Source organism: Carassius carassius, chromosome 24, assembly GCF_963082965.1.
Source record: "Carassius carassius chromosome 24, fCarCar2.1, whole genome shotgun sequence".
Classification (NCBI taxonomy): domain Eukaryota; kingdom Metazoa; phylum Chordata; class Actinopteri; order Cypriniformes; family Cyprinidae; genus Carassius; species Carassius carassius.
The window spans coordinates 15,308,113-15,335,992 of NC_081778.1; the positions used below are offsets into that span (position 1 = coordinate 15,308,113).

The 27,880-nt window shown below is 36.1% G+C and overlaps 2 protein-coding genes and 1 long non-coding RNA gene across 5 annotated transcripts in view; 2 read left to right on the forward strand and 1 right to left on the reverse strand.

Annotated features, from left to right (window-relative positions):
- The first annotated feature begins 7,119 nt into the window (after positions 1 to 7,119).
- Positions 7,120 to 8,337, forward strand: LOC132102921 (uncharacterized). The gene is made up of 3 exons (XR_009423308.1): positions 7,120 to 7,224; positions 7,305 to 7,372; positions 8,037 to 8,337. It is a non-coding gene; the product is annotated as an uncharacterized LOC132102921 (long non-coding RNA).
- A 7,922-nt stretch (positions 8,338 to 16,259) lies between these two features.
- Positions 16,260 to 27,880, reverse strand: part of LOC132102945 (carcinoembryonic antigen-related cell adhesion molecule 20-like) — a 132,783-nt gene continuing 121,162 nt past the window's right edge. For all 3 annotated transcript variants that reach the window (XM_059507687.1, XM_059507689.1, XM_059507688.1), the window contains exon 10: positions 16,260 to 16,272. The gene's annotated coding sequence lies outside the window, so the exon portion shown is untranslated. The remainder of the gene's footprint in view (positions 16,273 to 27,880) is intronic.
- Positions 20,574 to 27,876, forward strand: LOC132103607 (uncharacterized). The gene is made up of 9 exons (XM_059508709.1): positions 20,574 to 20,658; positions 23,627 to 23,767; positions 23,864 to 24,007; positions 24,697 to 24,951; positions 25,273 to 25,641; positions 26,298 to 26,549; positions 26,638 to 26,744; positions 26,848 to 26,894; positions 27,335 to 27,876. Exons 1-9 carry the CDS (start codon positions 20,604 to 20,606, stop codon positions 27,369 to 27,371), a joined length of 1,407 nt encoding a protein of 468 aa, XP_059364692.1. The 5' UTR covers positions 20,574 to 20,603; the 3' UTR covers positions 27,372 to 27,876.

Here is a 27,880-nt window from a genome sequence, read left to right on the forward strand (position 1 = left end):
CAGCTGCTGCTGATGACAATTAACGGAGACGCCCACAAACTAATCAGTGCAGACGCGAAACACACAGACTTCAACACAAAGTGCAAAACCCAGAGATCACGGTTTACCAACCGTGACAATATAACTACAAAAATGCTTTTATTTCACAATAATTAGTTAAAATGTAGAAAACTGTTGACCAAACAAAGAGAAAAGAAATAAAGAAAAAACAAGAAACTTTCCAGCTGAGGCTTACCAGTAGGGCAGCTAGCTGAACAGTAAGCATCCTAAGACACACCACTCACCCAAATATGCCCCGCACAAACACTCACACCACACACACTAAGTGAGGGAGATGCAGATATCAAAGGCAAAAACACTCTTGAGAGAGAAACACCACCACCACAGGGCCAAGACAGCTAGCTTCCCTCACTGGGGGCCTTCAGCTCCTGAAATAAACAAAAAGAAAAAGTAAAAAAACCAATTAGTTCAACTCACATTCCATCCAACAACTTGCATTAGAATAAGTTCAACCATGAAGGGGAACAACAACAGACAATTTACTGGCCACAGGGGTCAGACAGAGAGATGTAAATATTCAACTAGGTTTGTGCCAAAAGCTCATGAACCTAGACATGCCATGGAGCAGCAAGAGGTTAAAGAGAAGAACAAAACCAGAAAGAAGAAATAAAGGAAACAATACAAGTGAAAACAGCAGGCTTCAAATTAAATCACATGAAATACATAAAAAAAAAAACAAATTAACAAAGAACAAAAACTTAAAGCTGAAAAGAACTTTAAGAAAAAAAAAAAGCCACCTGATCTTCCCAGTTACGAGATATTACCAGATATTTCCACGCCGTCCCTAGGAAGAGCGCAGATCAGAAATAAAACAAAAACAAAAACAAAACAAACACACTGCTGGTGGCTATATAACAACCGGTGGAGCTAAACAGGCACCGTTAACGGTACATCTAGCTTTAAATGACGGCTAGGACAAGCCACCCTTCACCTAAACCACCAGCATGAGCGTGAAAAAACAGAAACAAACAAAGCAAAAAAGTAATAATCTAATACAAACGAACTCAAAAGACATTAATCATACAACAAGGTCATTTTTGAAGATTAGAAACCACTGTAAAAAAAAAATATCTTCATCAAAGTTATTTTGCCATCAAATGGACAAAATTTAAAGCATAACCAATAATTATAATAAATAATAATAATAAGTACTATGCACCGATTTGTAAGGAAGGTTGTAAATTAACTAATTACTCTAGCCAATGTTGTCACGTCACGTAACAAAAGAACGAACAACCCCAAGACCCGAAAGATGAACTAATCAATTCTCTTTCCGGCTCAATACCGCATTGGTTTAACGTATGGGTCTGTCACGTGATTAAGGAACGAGTCAAAAACCCAATAGACCCGAACTATGAACTAATCAATTCTCTTTCCGGCTCAGACTGCATTGGGTTAGCGTATGGGTCTGTCACGTGATTAAGGAACGAGTCAAAATCCTGAAAGACCCGAACTATGAACTAATCAATTCTCTTTCCGACCCAAGACTGCATTGACTGACAGGTGAATTACTACTAGCGGAACAGAACCTATAGAAATATTGCGCATGCGCGACTGAACGAATCACTCCCCGAGACGACTCATTCTTTCCCTGACACAAGCTTAGCATGGTTTTGAGGGCTCTTAGCTCAGCATCTTCTCCTGGAATTCCTGAATCTAAAAGATCCGCCCTGATCTGGAGACCAGTAGTCTACATAGGGGGATGAATTCACACCCTCAAGATTTGAGTGAGCCAATGAGGAATGGTACCCTTTGGAGGGAAGTTTTACAACTCTTTGTCTGTAGTCTGGTGTTTTGCATATGAAATTAGATTGGGGGGTTCAAAAGAAGAATCTTTAAGATTCTTAGAAAACTAATGTGTTGCATAGGCATCAACATATAATATACACTCTCATTTAGATCATGAAAATACGAACTCATAGATAGCAAACATCATATAGATGATTTATATTTATATTAACTAGTGAGCCATCATAAGCATGTATAAAACATGTACAATACCAAAACACAATATACAAGTAACAGTAACAGTATACACAATGCCCTAAAGAATATGTGAATTAATTCAAAGAAAGGTTTTTCTATGAATTAATTAGAGAGGAGTGCCTTTTTATGTGCATTATGCGCATAAATGTAGTGTTATCAGATAGTGTGCCTTTGGTTGCTAGGGAACCAGAGGCCTGTTCTGTCCGTTTTGAGGTGATAGCTTCCTTTTGGGGTTAGGGTCCATAGACCCGTTGGTTAGATGAGGAGGCGTTGGATATTATTTGTTTGTGACAGAGTTACCTGTTTACCTGTCCCTGTTGGTTAGCGCAGCACACACACACACACACACACACATACACACCCACCCTCTTACCTCATCCTCCGTTCCCTGCTGGGGCGTTGTGGGTGCACACGCATGCCATTAGCACGCTGGTCATCATACACACAAACATAGCCACTCCATTTCCATCCCCGTCAGAATCCCTGCTGCGCATAACAACATGCATACATACCTGAGTTGTGTTTGTTTCTGTTTCCATGTTTTATGTTCCGTCATGTTATGTTAATACATACCTGTGTTCAGTGTTTGTCAGCGTCTGGGTTGCCGGTCTTTCGCGTTGCTTCTCCACCATCGATCGACCGAACCCGAGCGCCACCAGCGGCCTGGATAAATAGTGCCAGGACCGCTGTGTGTGGCCATAGACTGTATAAAAACATGGACGTAGTGTCCGTGACGTCACTCGTAGACTCCTGAAGTGTGTTTTTGAAGCCTAAAGTGTGTAGAGCGGGCCGTCGCCATCTTGGCAGCGCGTCACCGCGCGACTCTCCCGGACAATCAAAAATGGGCAAAAAGGCGGGAGCTAGTTGCTGAAGCCACACCCACCTAGCGCGACGGCAGTGTCAGCAGCGGCAATCCACCTGTCACTCAAGTGGCTACGCCCTTAATTATGCAGAACTTTAAGTCTTAATATAATTTAAACGGATGAGTTATAAAAAAATTCACCCCCTCACAGTTGTCATGAAGGGCAAAATTAGCTATTTAGACCAAAATCATTTTTTGAACCAGGCTGTAACATGTTTTTTCCTGCTGTAAAGTTGGGAATTTTAACATGGTGAGTCTATGGGACTGACTCCCTTTTGCAGCCAGCCTCAAGCGGCCAGTCGATGAATTGCAGTTTTAGTCACTTCCTTATTGGCCTCACGAGAGAGAGCGGGAGGTTGGCGCTCGTGTGTGGCCCATAGACTGTATAAAAACAGGTGTGGCCACGTCGGTGCGAAGCAACCGGAAGTCGGCTCGTCCATTGTCTTTGTCGTTAGGGGGAATAATGGAAATTTGTTATTATTATTATGCTAATTTTTATGTGTCTACATTTGTATTTGTTATTTTTGGTTTGGAGTTTGTTTCTGTAAATATTTTGCTATTTTTGTGTGTATATATTTTTGTGATGTTGTGAAAATTGTACATACTCCCCTGAAATACTTACCCACTAATTTAGGCAATGGTTTTAACAAAAGGGGCGGGGCTTGGACTATAATGAGGAGCCCCAAAGAACTTTTGGGGGGGAGTTAACCTGGCGAGCGAGCGTGCAAGTGTGGTGCCATGAGCAATCTATCATTGGAGGAGTTTGTGTATATATATTGATATATATTTTTGGTTTTCTTTTCCTTTTGTATAGTGTTTATTGTTTCAGTTTTTTTCTCCTTTGTTACTTTTGTATATAGCTTTTGGTCGTTTGTGTACTGGGACTGTTTCACCTCTCGAGCATCGTAAATAAACATCACTTTACACCTTACATCTCTGCGAGTATTGCCATATCTTTTTTCTCTTTTTTTTTTTTGGGGGGCAAACCCAGTTTCGCCTGACAGCGGGCCTGTGAAGACCCGTTGTCCCACATATGGTGTCAGAAGTGGGATTATGCGCATAAACTTAGTGTTATCAGATAGTGTGCCTTTGGTTGCTAGGGAACCAGAGGCCTGTTCTGTCCATTTTGAGGTGATAGCTTCCTTTGGGGGTTAGGGTCCATAGACCCGTTGGTTAGATGAGGAGGCGTTGGATATTATTTGTTAAATGTAACAAATAGTTGTGTGTCTGATTGGTCCAAATGCTACATGGCTATTCCAAGCTCTATGCAGTCAGTGGGTGTTGCAGTTGAACAGTCCACAAGTCATTAAAAAAAAAAAAAATTGGACGTGCGGCGTGAGAGTGTGTGAACAGTGTCGGTTGTGTGAGTCTCACGCTGAATGTGTGACATTTGGCAGCAATCGGTTTAGTTGAAAAAATACCTTGATTCATTTAAAAAAAGCTATTGTGACCCTATTGTGAATCTAGCCCTCATTTCAAGGATTTCCCGCTTTAGTAGTGCATGTGAGAGGCATTTTTCTGCCCTACTCTGGTTGTTGCTCTCCATACCAAATGTTTTTTTTCTTTCTTCTGCTCTCATAACTCATTTTTTTTCCTCGTGCAGGTTCTTTTAGTAACTTGCACACAGTTTTTGCCAGTTGGACTAAAGGTACAGAACTTCTCTGAAACTTTGTCAACAGAACATAAAACAACATCCAAGTGTGAGTAAGAAAGCAGAGCGGTCAACTAAGAAATATAATACTTAACTTGTGTGTAATATCTTATATAAAACAGGGAAAACCAAGATGAAAAGAGAAGCATCGTACAGATACCATTTTTAACAACAAAAGATTTTCTTTAAGACTCAGTCTGGAGCCATGATGCTCATTTATAATGTTTTAGATTTTCGTTGAGTTAACTTTAATGATTCTTAAATATATATAATAATTGAAATGTCTATTGAAAAAAAATAATTTAATATTTGAAATGTGAATTAAAATACATACTTGCACTACAAACATTCTAAGGAAAGCCTGTGTTAATGAATGTACATTTGTGATATATATATATATATATATATATATATATATATATATATATATATATATATATATATATATATATATATATATATATATATATATATATAAGCATCTTATCCATCATTTGTTTCTTTTATGTCTATCAATGTTTGTTTTTTAAATATGTGTAAAATTTGAAGCCATTATATATTTGCTGGTAATAGATTGTTAAACTTAAAAGTAATGTGAGTGTCTTAAGCATTTATCTCCTAAAATTAAATTTTAATAGTTGAAATTACAAATACCTTTTTCTAGACCAAACATTTACTGTTGAAAAAAAAAATGAGAACGAAAGAAAATGAAACAAACATACTGAAGGGAGTAGCATTTGTAGATTGTACCGTACGTTTTGCTCCTTTTTCTTTGCAAAAGCACGAGCCTCTTTGCATGAATAAAAATGTATTCATCTCTGTAGAACTCTGGGCTTTTGATTTAAAAAGAAACTCAGTTTCTTTTTATTGATCATATTGAATTGCAACTTGTAAGATCCTCTTTTTTCTCTTTCTTGGTGAGCATAAATGAATTCATAAAGTGCATTGCATCATTCTATAGCTGTATAATACATTTTATTTTAAACAGTCTATTACTCTGCCTGTACAGCGTTCTCTGTCATGTGTTTTACGCTCCTTGCTCTCTGTCCTTCCCTTCATCAGCACTGTGTATATCATGTGGGAAATGTAATGTGTTCTATAAGCAAGTCGGGGATGAGGTTACCCTGAAGTGTGGAGCACCTTCAAACAGTGATACCGAATGGAAATTTAAGAACGTTATTATCTTTAACATCAGAGGCAAAACAGGAGCTAAACGGAGGGGAATTCATTTTTTTTTTCTCCTTTCGATACAAAAATGATATGAATATTAAGTGTTGTGAGTAGTCTGTAATTGTTTACTTTTAAAGGTACTTCCCATATTGAATTAAAAGCAATTCCAATCAGAGAAACTTTGAAGGTTCCCAGACTGGAGACAAGAGACTCTGGAAACTATTTTTGCAGTCATTCAAGGTCAGGGAAACAACACACCGTTTAATGTTGTGTCAGGTGAGAGGCGACAGCAGTGGTTGTCATTATTATGTTTGTATTTATTTATTTTTTAGAATTATTGTATTTTTCATATTTACTCCTTTTTCTCTCCCAGTCTTTGCTAAACCAGGCCCAGTGCTGGTGCAATCTATTGATGCAGAGCTGCACTGTGACATTACAGGAAACACAAATACTGAAGTACAGTGGCTGAGACCCCCTAATCATGAAATATATAATGGAAAAAATCAAATAATTTACCTGAAGTCTGTGACTGTGTCAAAGATGCTTTGAATCTCAGTGTTACATTGACTGTTGTTGGTTGGTGTTACTCAGTAGTTGTTACTCAGTATGAATGTTTTTTTATTACTATAATAGTTCACATTGCATGATGTCAGTGACATTTGTCTGGGTCTCCAACAGGTAACCAGACTACAGCTGTTAATGTATCTGAAGGGGACGACACAGTGCTGCCCTGCTCTCTTCCTCAGAGTGTATCTCAGCATGTTGTGGGTGGGATTTGGGAGGCTGAGCACCTTTCCGAAGTCTCTTTCCCAATCCTGAAGAACACGGAAAACAAAGGCTTACACTGGAATGGCAAGGGTTCAGAAAAAGTCAAGTTTACTACTTTAATACCAACTGATGTCACGTTGAAAAATGTGAATACTCTACACTGTGATAAAGGGTTAGTTCAAACAAAAATTAAAATTAGCTTGTGTTTTACTCACTCTTGGAGCATCCTACTGTAGCTATGTGACTTCTTTCTGATGAATCCAATCGGAGTTATATAAAAAATTAGATTTAGATTATGTTATTGTCATCTAACTCTCACTTAAAGTTAATATTTAGAATAATTCATAACTGAATAAATAAATATAATTTTCAATAAATACATTTATTTTTTTTATTTAATTTGACAAAATATACCATTTTAATATCAGCCGTTTTTTGGTTATTGGCCATAACATGAAAATAAGTATTGGTATCAGTATGAATTTTAATATCACTGAATCCCTAGAATCCTCATTCCACAATAGAATTCAGGCTCTTTTATGTGCACTAAGCAAAATCCCTGATAAAGGACTTGGTGTCTGTTTGCATTGATAACTGAACAGGTGGACAGGTGTTAACTAAAGGCAAAGAGCTGTGGGTCTGGATTGCTGTAGGAGCCAGTTCTGTGGTTCTTATCGGACTTATCATTGTGACCGTTTTCATCCGACAAAGGAACAAACGGATAAAGGTGAAAGATAGAAAGGAAGAAAGCAAGCAAGAAAGGAAATGGCTCAGTTAAGAATTTTTTTTTTTTTTTTTTTTACCTAGAAGAGGATGAGGAAGCTGAGATCCATGCGGCAGCCTCTTACAGCCAAAGACTACTGCCAGTGCAACAGGTGCTTCCTGTTCTTCCGTTACTCTGTGTAATACAATGATAACAGTATTACTAACAGTCAGGTTTACTGTAAGGTTTGTACAGCCTTTATAAGGGATAGTTAAAAGGGATAGTTAAAGGGATATTAAAGGGATAGTTCAAACAAAATTTTTTATTTTAACCCAAAAGATACAGTCTAATGTTGTAATTGCATTATATATTCTGTTAAAATTAATTTGACCTTATTTAAAATTTTTCAGTAATGGTTCGCGTTGGATATTTAATTGTTTGTGCTTGTTGCATATTTTAACATAGATTGCCTTTGCTTTTATTTATTTGCATTAAAATTATGACTATATTCACTTGGAGAATAAAACAAGAGATTTTAGTCTTATTTTTCAGATTATTTTCACAAAATAGTGTAGAGTTTTAAGATCTGCCATTTATTAGTATTGGACTGAATAATATACATGGATCTCTGTTGTTCACACTATATTGTATATATACTGGTAATGTCAAAATTAATAAATTTAGGGATGTTATATTTACACAGTCCATATATCTATGTATTCTGGGGAACAACAATTGTGTATTTCCTAATTGGTAGTTAACAGTTCATATAGATTTAATTGCCCTATAGTAACTGCTACAGAAGTCTTACAGCATGTGTGTGTGTGTTTTTTGAGAATGAATCTGAGAATGAAGTAGAGCTGGATCAGGGAGCGAGGTCACTTCCAGTGTCCAGATGAGAGCACAACCCACGTACACGTACAGCAGGCCCAAACCACACCAACTGAGAGGAGCAAAGCGCAAGACACAGAAAAACACACCCTGTGCTTTTAAATGTGCTTCTTGATTAATAATGCTAAATAAAACATGCACTTTTCAAGATTTACAGTAGAACCAGGCTACACATATGTGATGTTTACTGTACATTAAAAACAAATCCTGTTGCAGAGTATATAATATAAATATTTTCACAACTGTACTTTTTGAATGACAAGAATGTTGAATGTTGTTTTTTTTATTTTTATAAAATTGTAATATTCTTTTAACATGCTTCTGCGTGTGTGGACTGTGTGTGTATATTTCCCAAATTTTTTAATGAGCATAAACTGGTGCAGCTGAGATTGTTTTTGTTCACAGGTGTCCATATTCGTGTACAGATGTTCACAGACATCTTTATTTTTTTGTGCAGCAATTTGGAAGAATACTATCTTATAAAGAACATTAATGTGATTTTAACTTTAAAAGTGTGTCTGTGTGTTTTGATTTATAGTATTTAAAAAAAGCTAAAATGTTATCACTGTGGTGGTGTGCTAAGGTACAAAAGCTGAAATGTACATCTTTGTGCTTTATTTACCCCTAAATAGCACATATTACTACCTTAAATGTAAATATTAGTAATTTAAAAGTACATATTAACTGAAGTGTACATATTACTACCTTTTGAAAGGGTACTGTTTTGTATCTTTTTTGGGTGTAGGATAACATAAAAACACACTATTTAGAAAGACGAAGAGAAAGGAGCTTTAAGAAAGGCTGTCTGATGCAGACAGAAGGCCGTTGGTGTGATAAATGGTGTGTGACACTGAAATGGGGTAAACAGTGCTGAAGAGTAGTCCTGAGCAAAAACGTAAAGCATATGTTACCACAGACACATGAGCGCAGAACTGCACAAATCACGTTGCAGTTTCCTGCCCTGTGTATGACAAAGAAAATGTCAGTGTAGCTCTGAGACCCTGAACAGAACACACACTCATCTCATCACAACTGTAAGTATTGTTCTGTTAAACAAACCATGCTGCTTTTTGTTATTGTTATTGTCTTTCATTTGTTTTCTCATGTAAAAAGCCAAAAGTGTTTTGTCTTCTGCTAAATGTCTGACACAAATGACGAGCTATAAAATACTCCAAACAAAATGGCAGTGGTGGAGATGTGTTTTTTAGTTAATGATGTTCAAAAGCAACTTGTTTTGATCATTACAATCATATGGTCCTATATACTGTTTTAATTGTAGCGTAAAGTTTTGTTTAAATGTTTCAGATTCCGATCTTATGTTTCTGGTGTGCTGTTTGTAGTAATCACTGTGTTGAATGATCAAAAGTTCAATAACCATAGCATAAATAACCATTCGAAGAGACATTTTCAGGTCTACTCTTATTTACATACAAATATTTGAGGTTGTTTTTCACATATTTTATTGCAAAATTGTATGATTTGAGTAATGTTTTAGTGTTTGGTAATTAGTGTTTATAGATTACATCGTATTGCTCTTATTGCTGTATATGAAATATATTTGAAAGTGTAAAACTTCATAATGCAGAACATATTAACAGATATCAGGAGTTTTAATGTTGTGTTAAAGTCTATCTGTTCTGGAGGCCAAGGTCTCAGTATGAACCCTTAATTGAATTTTCAAAATGAATTGTTGTTAACAAAGTAGACTTTTGTAAACTGGGTGAAGATTAAGTCAAAAAATATTGTTAAGTATTGTTCAGTTTTAGCGTTTTGTGTGATAAGCTGAATGTTTTTGAAGTTTCACGTTTTGTGATATGTTAAATGTTCACACGGTTACACTGAATCGGTCAAATGGGATACTTTTTCTATTTGACTTTTTGTATTTGCAACATTTAATTGAATTCATATTAAGTCACTGAGATATAGATATAAAAATAAAAAAGTAAGGTAACGTAAACAAGCCACAAAGTTTCTTAAATGACATAAAACATAATTCACAAAATTAAAAGATTTTTTCATTTATACTGAAAAAGGTATTTTCATGTTTAAGTCACTAGTATATATCGCATATTAATATATTGATTAAAAAAATGTGCAGATACAGAGGACAGCTTTTTCACTTAACAGCGAGGAATTTATTACAACAGACAACATCCTCATCCTCCACCAAGTTTTACTACCGAAAATCATTTTTTATATATATATATATTTTTTTTTCTATCCAGTGGCCACAAAAGTCAGACTTAAAATCTCAGGTCATTACATTAGATATAATATCAAATACAATATAAAAATATCAAAGCAAGTGCGAAAATAATGCTGCTAGAACTTTGCTCTTTAACTATCTCTCTTTGATTTATGTATGACATGGTGTTAGTAACGGCAAGGCCATAGGTTTGATTCCCAGGAGAATCTGATTAAACGCAACCGAATGCAATACAAGTTGATTTGGATCAAAGTCTGTCAAATGCATGCACTTAATACTGGCTTTAAGATGTTGTGTAGTAGCTTCATGAATTTACCTTAAGATTACACAGGTGTCTTAACCACAGGTGTAGATCATCACATTATCTTGTCTGACGACCCAAAATTATCCAAATACTTCTAGTCTTCAATTGAACAGTTAAACGTTTGCTTTATTATCTAATACTGTAACTCAACAAATAGTTTGCTTGAAAATTGACCCATTGAAAAAACAACAACAATGCCAATTAAATGTGATGTTTTGTTATCTAATGCAATGATTTTTGTATGTTTAAGTGTGGCCTAGGTGTCCACAAATACATTCTGAGGCCGCTTTATAAAAAATGAAAAATGGATGCCCAATTGAAAAAAAACAACAACTGTGCATCTTCGTCAGACATTACCGTCTTCTGTTGAAGATCTGGTTTTGTTCTTATTTCGTAACAAATAAAATATGGAAGAGATGTAGGTCTGTTATTCCTTGCAAACACATTAATAAAATAAAAGTTCATCTTTGTAACACATTGCATCTCTCATGTTAATAAAACTTGCAACAGTTATGCAAGCATGTCTTAGGTGTCACATAGGCATTAAATTTGTCAGGATATTTAATTGTACTCTTCTATATGCTTTCTATGGCAGAAAAAAAAACAATTACATGCAAAAACATCTTCCCAAAATTCAACCCATCAAGAGCACTTTTGACCTCGGGTGTAGCAGATAAAGTTAACGCTGCACAGTGAAATCATTGACACATATTTTTAATAATCACCACTTTATTTTAGGGTGACATTGTTACAATGTAATTACACAAGCAAGTACTGAGTAATACTAATTAACTATGTATACTTACTATATAGGTTTAGAGTTGGGGTCTTTGTTTGGTTTAGGGTTAGGCATGTAATTATGCATAATTTACTATTACTAAACATGTAACAAGGTTAATAACATTACCTTAAAATAAAGTGTTACCTCGTCTTATTTTTCAGTTATTTAAGATACTGCAGTATTAACGATGACAGTGTTAAAACAGATTAAAAGAGTGGATTTTTGTCTTCAGCCGTTTGCTGTCTAATGCAGCGGCCTGTAGTTGCTGAAGGGCTCTTGTTCAGTGATAGAAACATTTGTAGGACAGACACAGAATGCTTTTGGATACAGTCTGAGACAATCTGAGAACAAATTCTGGATCAAAATGATTCAATGAGCATAAAATGTAATGTAATATCAGCTATTTGCACACACCTTGCGAGTATTAAATGCCTTATAATGTGTAATATAATGTATAATGTACGAGACATAGGCTACACAGCCTCCATTTCTCAGGCAAGGATTTTTTTTGCTGTTGCCAAGATCTTTTGTTATCATGCTTTTCTTTCCAATAACATAATACTGTGCTCAATATAATACATTACTTTTAAAATTATCTGTACACACAGAAAAAGAAAGTACAGGATTTTGTTTATCAGTTCTTTTTATTTTTTATATTCAAAAAATCATTAGCCAAATACATACATACACAAAAAACAAAATTCAATTTTGTGCATACATGCAATTATCTCACCTTGTTTGAGTGACGTAAATATGCAATATGCCATACATATGTATAATAATCTTTAATATAGCAGCACTCCTGCATTAATATGCCAGTCTTTAGATGTTTATACTGAAAACTGGAGGAATCAATGTGAATCAGTCGGACAAACTAACAAGCCGTTAACTCAACAAGAGTGTAGAGTATTTATTTCATTAAAATTTACAGAACTATTAATACCTTCTCATCACGTTGTTTCAGTAGCTGAAAATGTAGTTAGTTATTTTTTTTTTAAAAATATAATGAAAGTCATGATTGATTGACAATATTTGATGTACTCTTAAATAAAGTCACCGGACAAGAACCTGATCTCTTGATCTTCTGAGAATTAATTCTGGCCAAAACATCCTCCTCTGACTGTAAATAATGAAAAATAAGCCAGTAATAGTCTTGAAATCATAAAGTCAAGAGAATAACATATAAACAGCAAACCAAGTGAAAAAAAAAAAAAATTGGAGCAAAATGTAGTGCATTCTCAAGCACAGAACACGTGTTTCACAGATTCTGCATCGCTGAATGTGGAATTGAAATAAAAAAATATTGTAAATGTGTTTTAATAGTCAAGAAAACAACTTTTCAGGTGGTTCAGCGTTACATCACAATGGGCCAAAAATGAATAAAGTGACCCTCTTTATTAGTCTTGCTGCACACTCTTAAAAATAAAGGTGCTTCAAAAGGTTCTTCAAGCGATGCCATAGAAGAACCATTTCTGGTTCCACAAAGAACCATTCAGTCATCTTTCTTACCTTTTTATAATCTGAAGAACCTTCTTTCGCCATCTTTTGTGAAATAGAATGGTTCTTCAGATGTTAAAGGTTCTTTATGGAACCATTTAAACAAAAAGGTTCTTCTATGGCATCGTGATGCACCTTTATTTTTAAAGAGTGCAGTTCTTGACAATGAGTGTGAAATGGTGACTGTAACAAAGTCTTAAAATAGAGCGCGTCTGTGTTAGATTTTGGTGTTTGTGTGCTGCTCTTATGAAGGAGGGAGTGATTTTCATAATGAGAGCAGGATTCCCTCTTTCACAAAGTGTGTCATACAGATATTTTTCTGTTTCTCATCCTCTCACTTCAGCTTTGTTCCACACACATACCACACATTTTGTGAGAGGGTTTTCCTACCTGACCCTTAGTTTTATTATGGAACAGAAAAGGCAATTCATTAGAAAGAAATCAGCAAATGTGGCTTTATGCATGACTGGTGTTATGGAGGAGGCATTCAACAAGTTCTAGTTACAGGTCCTTCTCAAAAAATTAGCATATTGTGATAAAGTTCATTATTTTCCATAATGTAATGATAAAAATTAAACTTTCATATATTTTAGATTCATTGCACACCAAATGAAATATTTCAGGTCTTTTATTGTTTTAATACTGATGATTTTGGCATACAGCTCATGAAAACCCAAAATGCCTGTCTCAAAAAAATTAGCATATTTCATCCGACCAATAAAAGAAAAGTGTTTTTAATACAAAAAAAGTCAACCTTCAAATAATTATGTTCAGTTATGCACTCAATACTTGGTCGGGAATCCTTTTGCAGAAATAACTGCTTCAATGCGGCGTGGCATGGAGGCAATCAGCCTGTGGCACTGCTGAGGTGTTATGGAGGCCCAGGATGCTTCGATAGCGGCCTTAAGCTTAAGCATCCAGAGTGTTGGGTCTTGCGTCTCTCAACTTTCTCTTCACAATATCCCACAGATTCTCTATGGGGTTCAGGTCAGGAGAGTTGGCAGGCCAATTGAGCACAGTAATACCATGGTCAGTAAACCATTTACCAGTGGTTTTGGCACTGTGAGCAGGTGCCAGGTTGTGCTGAAAAACGAAATCTTCATCTCCATAAAGCTTTTCAGCAGATGGAAGCATGAAGTGCTCCAAAATCTCCTGATAGCTAGCTGCATTGACCCTGCCCTTGATAAAACACTGTGGACCAACACCAGCAGCTGACATGGCACCCCAAACCATCACTGACTGTGGGTACTTGACACTGGACTTCAGGCATTTTGGCATTTCCTTCTCCCCAGTCTTCCTCCAGACTCTGGCACCTTGATTTCCGAATGACATGCAAAATTTGTCCAAAAGCCCAGTGCTGCTTCTCTGTAGCCCAGGTCAGGCGCTTCTGCTGCTGTTTCTGGTTCAAAAGTGGCTTGACCTGGGGAATGCGGCACCTGTAGCCCATTTCCTGCACACACCTGTGCACGATGGCTCTGGATGTTTCTACTCCAGACTCAGTCCACTGCTTCTGCAGGTCCCCCAAGGTCTGGAATCGGTCCTTCTCCACAATCTTCCTCAGGGTCCGGTCACCTCTTCTCGTTGTGCAGCATTTTTTGCCACACTTTTTCCTTCCCACAGACTTCCCACTAAGGTGCCTTGATACAGCACTCTGGGAAAAACCTATTCGTTCAGAAATTTCTTTCTGTGTCTTACCCTCTCGCTTGAGGGTGTCAATGATGGGCTTCTGGACAGCAGTCAGGTCGGCAGTCTTACCCATGATTGCGGTTTTGAGTAATGAACCAGGCTGGGAGTTTTTAAAAGCCTCAGGAATCTTTTGCAGGTGTTTAGAGTTAATTAGTTGATTCAGATGATTAGGTTAATAGCTTGTTTAGAGAACCTTTTCATGATATGCTAATTTTTTGAGATAGGAATTTGGGGTTTTCATGAGCTGTATGCCAAAATCATCAGTATTAAAACAATAAAAGACCTGAAATATTTCAGTTGGTGTGCAATGAATCTAAAATTTTTGTAAATATAAAAAATTATTTGTAAAGCAACCATCATCAAATCCAAATATGAAATGTAAAAAAAAAAAAATTAATTCAGAGGAACAAAACTCCAAGTGAAAATGAAATCACATAAATACAGGAAATGACACTGCGCCGCACTTGCCAGATTCTTGAAAATGAGTATGACCTCTTTATAATCATTTCTGTGAAAATACATCAATAAATATGGGCAATTTGCAGATTTCTGCTGAAAAAAAAAACACAACATGCAAGAAATACAATGACGTGAACATAATTACGCAATGGAACACAATCACCATCTGTACCATGAGGTTTCGAAATTTGCCGTCTAAAATATGATCTAATCTTCTGTACATTAATCTAAAAATACACATTTTCGTAAGCTCAGTCCAAATGTCAGTAACCTCTCTTTCTCTTAACATCTCTTTCCACTGACATTTAGTTGCGCTTGCATTTCAAACCTACAGGACTTCATTAAATGGAGGAGGTTTGTAACTGAAAACACAAGAACGAAAGAGACATATGCAGTTTGTCTTTCTTTGTAATTTCCACTTACTTTCCAAAACACTTTTGTTCACCATGTGAAACTCTTACTCTAGAAAACCAAAAGCAATGGCGTCCATCTTAGCCCTCTTTAGTGCTCTGCACTCCTCAGACTTCTTCAACGTTTCCTACGGCCCACTGTCTAAGCAGATGTGTGTGAAGCATTGACAGTTTCTGAGGATTCGGATCTGTTAGAGGAATCCCCTCTGGGTCACATAACCATAGTGAACCTCTTACAATATAAGCATATACAGTTCTTGCCAGTTTGAATACTGTAGATTAAATGGCAACAAAGAATAAAACTGCAGATTATTCTCCCCAAAAATAACCTTGAAGTTATGTGTGGGAGACAAAGTCAATATCAGTCCTCGGTTCTTCAGACGAGTACACACAGAAATGACTTGCTGAAGGGGAAACACGTAATGAAAACCTGTATGGGACATATTGAAATAAATCGCCTACTTTTTCTGCGTGCTTGCTTTCTCTCTTTCAGTAATGATTATGTTGGTGTCTCAACACCTTTTGAGTCTGTGTGAGTAATGAGGGATCCCTCTAAAATGGGTCTTTCCTTTCAGCACTGAGAGAAAAAGGATAAATACTTAGATAGACAGAGAGACAGATGTTGATGGTGATATAAAGAACTGTGTAAAGCTAAAGGTATTTTTTTGAAGAAGATGAACAGAACATGGCAGGAAGAGAGAGAATGACAGAGGGGTGAAACCTCAGACACAGATGTGAGGCAGGCAAAGTGTTTGTTTCAACCTTCATGTGGTTCCCCTTAGCAAACCACTCCTGTCCTACAGCGCTGAAACATGCTCTACACTACCTGTCTCTCTCTCTCGCACTTTTCTTTAATATAGTTGTTCTTTTACAGCAGGATGCTTTATTCAACCTTAAACATGTTACAGTATTACATACTTATGGCACTGGAGAATCCACAAAGAACTTTGTTTTGTGTTTAGGTCTTTGCAAAATCAATGAGCTGGTGCTTACACCTGAAGAACTCATAATCTGAGATGATGGGTTTTGTTGGTTCTTGCTAAAAATTGTGTTTTTTGCCAAACACAATATTCTGCAAAGAATGACTGAAGTATCTTCTTTTTTAAGAGTGCAACTTGGTTAGATAAGTGTGTATTAAGACTTGTGCATTGCTTATGGGCTTCTAAATCCTCTGTAATGCAAATTTAACACTATCATCAGAATGAGAGTTATAAATCAATAAATTTGCACTTATGAGCCATTTGATTTGGTGAGTGCCAAACAATAAATGTAAACCGTGAGCAGCACTAAAATGAAGAATTGCGCAGAAATATGCTGAACAGAACTACCATAAGACTTTTTCTTGAATGCCTTTAGAAAAAAAATAAAATAAATAAATAAATAAATTAGTTCTCTTTTAAAAAAACATGACTATTGTATTCCATGAGCTTTCATTTCAGTATTTGTTTCATTTGTTTTCCTCTATGGAACCACATTGGTTCAAATCAGCAGAACTTATAGCAGAAGTGATACATTACAGAGAAACCTTCTTCCAGGTTTTAAAAAACAGGCAAGGTAACATATTGGATTTGTCCATTTTTAGAGGAAGTTGAGCTGTGATAATTTGTTGCGTTTTAATAATATCTGAAACAGCAATCTTCATTTTATCCATAATGCTTCTTTAAAATATATGATTTATATATGTGTATATGTGAATGCATTTAATCATCATTTGCCTCATAATTGCATATCACATAAGTATGCATTAAATGCTGATAACTGGATTCAAAGAATTTACACTCAACACACTGAGGTCGTTTGTAAAGGTTACAATGATTCTCGTTCTTATACAAATTGCAGTGAATTATCTGTTCATAGTGCAGGCGTTATATGTTAACATTCCACCTATATTTGCTCAAGATACATACACACTCAGATTCATATGAAGGTTGACATTAGAATGAAGCATCTATTTGGATCTCTTTAAAAAAATAATAGATTTAAAAAAAAATCATAATTTTAAGGACAATGAAACACCTCCAGAAAAAAAAAAAAAAAAAAAGCAGAGAAATAAAAATAAATGTTTTAGAGTTTATTCTGTTGGGCTCGGAGGGTCAGCACTGATTAAGAAGTGTTTTTAAATGGAGTAGATTAGGTTATTATAAAAAATGATAAATAGCTCCATAGCAATGCTCATGGTTAATAATAGGAAACTGATATTTAAAAAAAAAAGTAGATAGAGAAGATAAAGTCAGTTATAAAACAATGTGGCAAACAAACAATGAAAAAAAAAAAACAGATAAGCTTAACAAAAAATTACACAAAAACCAGTAAAATCACCAGTGTTTCAGAGAACACGTTGTTCTTTACATGATAATCAAATACATCCGTTACGTACTACAGCCAGAAAAACCTACTCAGAAAAAAAAAAAATTTTTGAGCGTAACACAGTGATGTGTAATTTTTAAAATTTATTACAGGAAAACATTCCAGTTTTATTTATTCATTTAATTTAATGATTGCCTTTGAATTTTTCCCCATGTTATTATTATTTATTATGAAATTTTATATTGGTCTAACTATAATGTTTTGTAGGGAGAAATAATGTGGTTAGATAAAATAATTATAATACACAATTACAAGTGATAACTTGTTTGACAATTAAAGATATTCAGTGGGAAAATGTATAACTAATTTATTTATTTATTTATTTTTTAAAATCTGCTTAATTCAACAGCCTCATGTCAATAACCGGACGTCTTCTTTTACCTCTCAGGCCAATCAGACAGAAGGGAGGCGTCAACATTTAAATAGAAATATTTTGGCCTGTAAGTGAACACATCCGCTGCACAACTTTGAAGAGGAACGATAGTAATTTGCTCATAAGGTGAGTATATTTACCTACACATGGCAACTTTAACTACTTTTTATTATGGATGATTTAATTTAATCTGTTTTTATGTCAGATCAGAATAGGAATATTGTAACATACAATATATATTCTACATTGCTGAAAACATGGTTCCTGCTAAAGTTTCAAACAGAAAGTTGAAAACCTTCCAATACACAATATATAACATTAGACATCAAATGTACGGGATGTAAAACAGAAGTATATTCAGTGAATGCGCTGCTGAGAGTAGCTGTGAAAATGATCTTCAGATCTGTTATAACATAAACCATTAATCATATACAGGTTATTATGACATCAGTGTGTCTATTTCCACTGTGTTTAGTTTTTAAATAAACTTTAAAATAGCTAGGAATTTTATCAGAATAAGTAAAAAAATAAAAAAATAAATAAAACCCAGACATGAATGAAAATAAACATGCTTAATCTGTCAAGTCCATTAATTTTTTTTTCTTTAAAAGTTTTGTTCGGCATTTAGAAAAGGAAGCTTTTGGTCTTTGGTTCCCCTCCCTTCTCCTCCATCTCTGTGCGTCTGTTTGCTGTTTAACCTCCATCCTGACCACAGCCCTGATCATCTGTCTTTCTGGGTTACTTGTTCAGGTGCAGTCTCTGGCTGTCTTTATCTCTACATCTATCGTTGCATTTCTTTGTGTGCATCTCCTTCCTCTGTTTCTGTTTCTCATTCTTCACAAACTTTTCTCTCATTTCTAACACATTTCTGTGCTCAAGTTTACAATTTCCTCAGATGTTTTTATAATAAATGGCAGCAAAATCAAAGCAATTCTGCATCAATTCTGTATCAGAGCAATAAAATGATCTGGACTTTACATACAAATGGCTGAAACTATTATACTTGTATGTCTCAACTAATAGTTTTACATTTATTTGTATTGGTTTAACAGCTTACATTCACAGGATGCAACCACTGGTCATTAGGTGACACTGATTCTGTTTAGCTGTTGATAACGTGTCTGCAAATCGTTTTTGAAAATGGCACTTTTCATACTGAAATTCACCACTTTAAATTTACCCAAATCATAGACGCATAAATAGCCTACACCATGAGGCCAACGTGAATATTTAGGACCACACTCTGTAAAAAAAATGTATATTCCATATGGCTGATTACACATTATACTTTTACGTATTATGTTGCTGTAAATTTTGCTCCAGAAGTAATATTTACTAAACATACTAACCATACTATAAAAAAGCACATTTGTCACAAGAAAGAGCTGTTATTTATCAATAATGTGCGTGTAGCACAGCATCGCTAGATCTTGTTTTTTTTTTTAACAGAAATTCAATGATTCATTCTACAAATCTTGAGCCACTTATTTTTTTTGTGTGTGGTTCTCAGTGGTGAACAGGCAAAAGTATAACAAATAATAATAATACAACATAATTTTAAGACTAAAATCACTAAATATTAAAGTTGGAAATTGAACAATATATTTGTCTGTATATGATTATTTTCTTAAATGTGCATTTAAGCTTGAGCATAATTTACATTTATTCATTTGTCAGACAATTTATCCAAATAGAAATTCATTGCATTTAAATATATTATTACATTTCATGCATTTCTTGGTAATCAAACCCAAGACCGTGGTGTTTCTAGTTCTAGAAATCAAAAGGGTTTACAGAATGTAACAAATAAATTAGGTGTCTCCTAAATAAATTAGGTGGCCCCATTTTTCTTGTGTAATCTCTTCAAAGGGAGTAAAAAGAGAGATTTGTGTGAATCACATGCACAAAAAGAGAGAAAAGCAAGATCAGATAAAATAGGCATAGCACACACCGCACTCCAAGCTCAGCGACGCCACCAGCAGTGCCATGTGGTGTTCTTTTTTCTGTGTGTAAGCGTGGAGAGATCCGCCTTTCGTGGAACAAGGGAGGAAGAGAGGGGGTGATATGGAGGAGGAGGAGGAGGTGAAGAGGTGAAAAGGAGAGGGATAAGAATCTACTCCCTGTACAATCTCAGCCCACCACAGACACTCCTCTAGCTGTCTTTTTCTCACCGTCTTTCTAGCTGTTGTTCTTTCATGTTTCTTCACTGGCACTCGTCTTCCTTTATGTCTGTAACCTGTAGCCCACCACAAAGTTTCTGTCTCCCCCTCACTATCCGACACTCTTACGGTTTCTCTCAAGCAAAAAAAAATCTGAGCCCACCACAAGCCCCTTCCTTCCTCTGTATTTTTATGCTCTTGGTGACAAATTTTCTATGGCTATGTCTCACAGATCTCCTCCATCCTCTCTGGTTCTGCTCTGAGGACAGAATGATGTTGTGCTGGATACTAATATCACTGTTTGTTGGATTTCTTAAAGCACAAGGTCAGTGGCAATCTTAAAGGGATAGTTCACCCAGAAATGAAAATTCTGTCATTAATGACTCACCCTCATGTTGTTCCAAACCTGTGATCACTGCAGTGTAGTGATATCCGTTTCGGGAACGAATCACTCGATGTAACCGGATCTTCTTGAACCAGTTCACCAAATCGAACTGAATCGTTTGAAACGGTTCACATCTCCAATACGCATTAATCAACAAATGACTTAAGCTGTTAAACTTTTTTAATGTGGCTGACACTCCCTCTGAGTTCAAACAAACCAATATCCCGGAGTAATTCATGTACTCAAACAGTACACTGACTGAACTGCTGTGAAGAGAGAACTGAAGATGAACACCGAGCCGAGCCAGATAACGAACGAACGATTGACTCATTCTTGAGTCAAGAACCGGTTGCATCGGTTTTCGGATCACCAGTAGTTCTTTCGGACAGTTCGATTTAATAAACCGGTTGAAAAAAATGGTTCACCAGTTCTTTTGTGCTCGACGTAATGACGTCATTGATGATAATTGCCCTTGATTCAAGCTTTCGGTTTACCCGCGCTCATAACATTAGCACAGAATCCGTTCAGAATCAATAATCAAAAGAATCAATTCAGTTCAGACGCTCTGTGTGTCAGTTTGCTTCACGCTGAATCACACAACATGTGCAGTATCATCAGCTCCTCGGTTCTCGAATCAGACGCGTCTGACAGAAACGGTTCTTGACTCGAGAACGAGTCAATCTTTCGTTCGTTATCTGGCTCGGCTCGGTGTTCATCTTCAGTTCTCTCTTCACAGCAGTTCAGTCAGTGTACTGTTTGAGTAAATGAATTACTCCGGGATATTGGTTTGTTTGAACTCAGAGGGAGTGTCAGCCACATTAAAAAAGTTAACAGCTTAATTCATTTGTGGATTAATGGTTATTTACATTTACATTTACATTTACATTTAATCATTTAGCAGACGCTTTTATCCAAAGCGACTTACAAATGAGAACAATAGAAGCAGTCAGGTCAACAAGAGAACAACAACAGTATACAAGTGCCATGACAAGTCTCAGTTAGTCTAGTATAGAACGCACATTGTTTTTTTGTTTGTTTTTTTTTTTAAATTAAAAGACAAGAAAAGGAAAAGTGCTAGTGTTAGTTGGTTAAGTGCAGGCAAAAAAGATGAGTCTTTAGCCGTTTCTTGAAAATGAGTAAAGACTCAGCTGTACGAATTGAGATTGGGAGGTCATTCCACCAGCTGGGCACAGTCCAGGAAAAGGTCCGTGAGAGTGATTTTGAACTTCTTTGGGATGGTACCACAAGGCGTCGATCACTTGCAGAGCGCAAACTTCTGGAGGGCACATAAGATTTAACCAATGAGTTTAGGTAAGTTGGTGCCGTGCCAGTGGTCGTCTTGTAGGCTAGCATCAGTACCTTGAATTTGATGCGAGCAGCTACTGGTAGCCAGTGTAACCTGATGAGGAGAGGAGTAACGTGAGCTTTTTTTGGCTCATTGAAGATAACCCTCGCTGCTGCATTCTGGATCAATTGCAGAGGCTTGACAGTACATGCAGGAAGGCCCGCCAGGAGAGCATTACAATAGTCCAGTCTGGAGAGAACAAGCGCTTGGACAAGAAGTTGGGTTGCTTGCTCTGACAGGAAGGGTCTAATCTTCCTAATGTTGTATAAGGCAAACCTGCAGGACCGGGTAGTTGTAGCAATGTGGTCTGTGAAGCTTAACTGATGATCCATCATAACTCCTAGGTTTCTAGCTGTCCTCGAAGGAGTAATGGTTGATGAGCCCAGCTGTATAGAGAAGTTGTGATGAAGCAATGGGTTAGCTGGAATCACCAGGAGTTCTGTCTTCGTAAGGTTAAGCTGAAGGTGATGGTCATTCATCCAGCTAGAGATGTCACTCAGACAGGCTGAAATGCGAGCAGCTACCGTCGGGTCATCTGGTTGGAATGAGAGGTAGAGTTGGGTGTCATCAGCGTAGCAGTGATAAGAAAAGCCATGCTTCTGAATGACAGATCCTAATGATGTCATGTAGATTGAGAAGAGAAGTGGTCCAAGTACTGAGCCTTGAGGAACCCCAGTAGCAAGGTGGTGTGATTTTGAAACATCACCCCTCCAAGACACACTGAAGGATCTGTCAGAGAGGTAGGACTTAACCCACAGGAGTGCAGTTCCAGAGATGCCCATCTTTCTGAGGGTGGACAGGAGAATCAGGTGATTAACAGTGTCAAAAGCAGCAGAAAGGTCCAGTAAGATGAGTACCGAAGATTTTGAAGCTGCTCTTGCTAGTCGCAGGGCTTCAGTAACCGAGAGCAGAGCAGTCTCAGTTGAGTGGCCACTTTTGAAGCCAGATTGGTGGCTGTCCAGGAGGTTGTTCTGTACAAGGAACATAGAAAACTGGTTGAACACAGCTTGCTCAAGTTTTTGGTTATTGGTTATTTGGTTATTGGAGACACAAACCGTTTCAAACGATTCAGTTCGATTTGGTGAACTGGTTCAAAAAGATCCGGTTAAATCGAATTATTCATTCGCGAACCGGATATCACTAAACTGTAGTGAACGTGATCACAACAGACCCGGAAGAGAAGACAATGCTGAATAAAGTCGTAGTTTTTGCTATTTTTGGACCAAAATGTATTTTCGATGCTTCAACAAATTCTAACAGACCCTCTGATGTCACATGGACTACTTTGATGATTTTTTCTTACCTTTCTGGACACGGACAGTATACCGTACACACAGCTTCAATGGAGGGACAGAAAGCTCTCGGACTAAATCTAAAATATCTTAAACTGTGTTCCGAAGATGAACGGAGGTCTTACTGGTTTGGAACGACATGAGGATGACATCATTTTGATTTTTGGATGAACTAACCCTTTAATAGTATTTATATGGTGAAGAGTGTGAAATGCAGTCTGAATAAGAATTATTTTCTGTCCAATATGTTTTCTATCATCGGAAAACCCAGAAGTAATTTATGCACAGGTAGGAGGGACTGTTACCCTACCTAGAGAGGAAATAAAAGCAGAAAATGTTTATGTGAACTGGTACCGCGGGAACAACGAATCTATAACTATCGCTAGGAATCCTCAGAGTGGAATCATAAGGGGTGAGATGCATGTTTTTGAGTTTATGGATTTTCACTCTACAGTAATAATCAGGCTCACGTTTAATAAAACTGCACATGTATGCTGGTCTTTTGTAGGTAAAGATACGAAGACAAACATCGATCTGTCGCAAGATTTCTCTCTTAAAATCTCACCAGTACAGGAATCTGATTTTGAAATTTGGCGCTGTGAACAACATGTATTAACAAGTACTTTTAAAAAGACCTACAAACTGTACCATGGTAAGTGTGTGTGTGTGTGTGTGTGTGAGAGAGAGAGAGAGAGAGAGAGAGAGAGAGAGAGAGAGAGACAACAAGTAAAAAAAGTATCCAAATTACATACAGTGAAAGTCACTGGGGTCCAAAACCAGCACTAAATACAGTATATATATATATATCCTTTGTGTTCAGCAGAATAAACTAGTTTGATTAAATGACAGATTTTTACTTTTAGGGTGAACTATCCTGTTAAGTGCTCTCATTTAATTTCCGCCAAATTAAATTGAGAATTAAAATTAGTATTTTTCTATCAGTTAGTTTTTTCGAATATGAGGAAATGACACTACACCTACTGTTGAGCTCTAATCAGGATGTGAACACAGAAGTAAACTTCCCCCCTTTGTCATTCGGCTGAACTGCAAAAAAAAAAAAAAAACATGACAAATTAATTGATTAATTTCACCTGCAATCTTCTATCTACATGTTACACACATGAAGGCAATTATTAATCATGTGTAATTTGACTGTAATATGTGGATTCTGCACTGCATATTTGACCGTATGAACAGAATTAAATAGGTTAATCTGGATACACAAACACTTTTTGACATTATTGATAGTTTGTGGTGTAGGCTATAACTTTCACATTACATGATAACATTCCTTTAAAGTTATCATATTCCATGTTTCAACAGTTTTTTCCTCTGTTTCAGTCACTATACCCAAAGTGCCTGCTGTGATAATTGGTGAATCTCTGTCTCTGGAATGTCAAATGGAATATAATCTAGTTAAACCCAAAGTGACATGGATTCCACCGGAAAACACACATTGTTATCAAAGAAATCTTAAGGGCGAGAAAATTGTAGTCAACAGTGTGTCTAAATGTCATAGTGGTGTTTGGACATGCAAGTTGGAGTATATGAAGAAAACATATTATACGGAAGCAACAACAACTGTTTATGTAATAGGTGAGATTATTGTGTTATTAAACTCCTTCACTCTTTCTTTCCTAATATATCTATCCATTTACTTGAGTTTGCTCATTCTTAGAGTTGCTTACAAATCAATAAATAATATAATGTACGTCTACAATACACGAAAATCATGCAGTCAGGATCTATAAAGGGAAGATTGAATGAATGAGAGCACTGATCAAACCTTTTTCAACCTCATTATTTTTTCATTTTGTTTTGCATGGATAACCCCCATCTATTTACCCATTTATTATTATTTTCTTTGCAAAACAATAACATCAATGTTTCCTTTATTTTTTATCCCTTTTCCTCCAGACCTCCCCTCTTCTCAAGATCCCATTTACAAATCATCCTCTAAGGTCCTCATTCCTTGTTCTTTGTCTTCTAACATTCCCTGGTCCATCTTGAATGAAACCGGTCTCATCAATGGTATCTGGAGCTTCACTCCTCTCAGCGACCCGAAGTCAACTCATTCTCTCCTCAGCCTTAGCATTGGTTCGGTGGTCAGATGGAATGTAATAAAGGACACAGTCAGTCCTGTCAAGGCCAAGGAAATCGAGTTAAAAGATAATGATCTATCGATTCATCTGCCAGTATCAGAGAACATAAGGGGGGTTTACACATGTGATCTGATATTTAGCAGAAAGACTCTCAGCACAAAAGTTCAGGTGGAGGTTTTGAAGGGTAAGTGAAAAGTCGTGGGGGTCTAGTAACTAACAAACTAACAACTAACTTATTTACTTTCAGTCAGTAGTGTAACAAAACTATAATGTAGTTTCCACAATAATAGCTCCGTTTTCCAAGAAGTACCCAACAAAAGGAAACATTACCGATTGTTACTTTGTTACTCGTTCTCGTTGGCTTGTTGACTCACTGGCTTCCCAAACAAGCGATATTCACCAAACTGACTTTTTTGTCATTACAGTCATGAATATTTACTTATATAAACTGTATCATGTAAATTAACAGATAAAAACGTATTTGAGTGGTTGACATTTTAGTTTTTTTTTCCTCTTTATATTCAAATAATTTATTGAATGATAGGACAATATTTTTAGATCCTACATGCATTAAAGATTTCATTAGTCAATTAATACATCAGTTTTCACCTCAGAGAATTATTAAATGTTATTCAAAGCAAAACTTTAAGTGTTCCTATAAATCAAGAGTAACTTGTAGCTTTAAGTTGATACCCCAACAGTGGAATAAAGGATTACTGTGTGTTAACTGTGGCTTGAAACAGTGCTTAATATGTTTTTGAGGCTTTTCTTACTGCACTCTCAATACAAACATCTCTTGCCTTATTTAATCCAAACTTTCTAATTTTCTCCTTCTATTAGTTTCCTCTTCTAGAGGTTCTCCAGTATATGAAGGCCAAAGTGTGAATCTGACATGCATATTAGGACATCAACTTACCTCTGAGTTCGAGATGAAATGGAATTGCTCATCTTTGTCCAGTTGTTCCAGTTTCAAGCTTAATTCATCTACTTTGTTCATACCTGAAGTGAAATTGGAACACCGTGGAAAATATACGTGTGAACTCTGGAAGAATAGGAAGATGGTGGCATCTGCTGATCTATTTTTAAAGACTGGTAAGATAAGTGAAAGACAGGGGGAGAGAGTGATTTATGTGCAATAACAAGTGAGTTAAACATCTGCTGACATTAAAATGTTTCACAGAGAAAGCTCCAGTGGACATCTGGCTGTATGTTGCCATCAGCAGTGGAGTCGTGGTCTTCATCTTGCTCCTTGTGGTCATCATCATGTGCATTCGCAGATACAGACAGGTTAATGTGCACTATGATACTCAGTGCAGTTTTATCCAATTCAGCACAAGGTGAAAGGTGAAAAACAAATGCCTTATACATTTCCTTTCATTCTTCTTAACAGATGATGATGTACAGACGACGCAAAACCAAATTCTGCTGCTGCAAAAAGTGAGTTTGGTGGTTATGCTGCTTTCAGAATAACACATACAGTTGCCCTAAGATGTATTTAGACACTTAAGCCACACTTAAAATGTATGGATATCATTGAAACTTGAACTAACATTTATTTTTTTTAAATACAGCACAAATAGTTGTTTCAGGAATAAAACATTTTACAAAAAGCTGTTTCAATTGATAATATACTGTTCAATATTTGGAATTGTTTTTCAGTTGCTGTATGACATGTTCATTGAGGTTACTCTGATATGACAGCTGTTTGAACAGCTGCTTGACTGCAAATATTACATTTTGATAACTAATGAAAAATAATCCTATTTACATACAACTTTAAGTGTCCAAATACATTTTGTGGTTACTGAATACATTAATACATGAAGATAAATCATCCTTATAATCATATATATTATTTTTATCTGTCTCTGTCTCAGTCCCCAGCAGAATCAAAAGGGATTCTACAAGACGTGACGATCTTCTGCTTTTCGTTTTTATAATCATATTAATGTACAGTTTCCTGAACAAATTCTCCTGTGCCAGAACTGATGGTCTTCACTCTGCTGGAATATTTTTTATTATTGTGTTAAATACTCTCATAGCCACTTTATATACTTGAACATGCTTGATCGCAAACTATGTTATATGCAACTTAAACAATATGCTGTATGTCTTTTGGTGTATATAATATGATATAATTTGTTTGGAAGATAAATGTACAATTTCCAATAACATAGTAGAATACAAAACAATAAAATGTTGCTTATTGTATAGGCACAGTGAAGTTATTTGTATATTTTATAATTGCCTAAAGTGCATCTTTAAAATTTTCTTTTATTTTCATCCACTCCTGCTTGCTTACTTCCATATCTTTCGAATGCTCTTTTACATTTGTAAATTGACTTTTTTTTTGTATTTGAGAAAACAACTAAAATATTGATAAAGTAAAATAAAATATAGCCTACTTGATGAAATTAAACTGT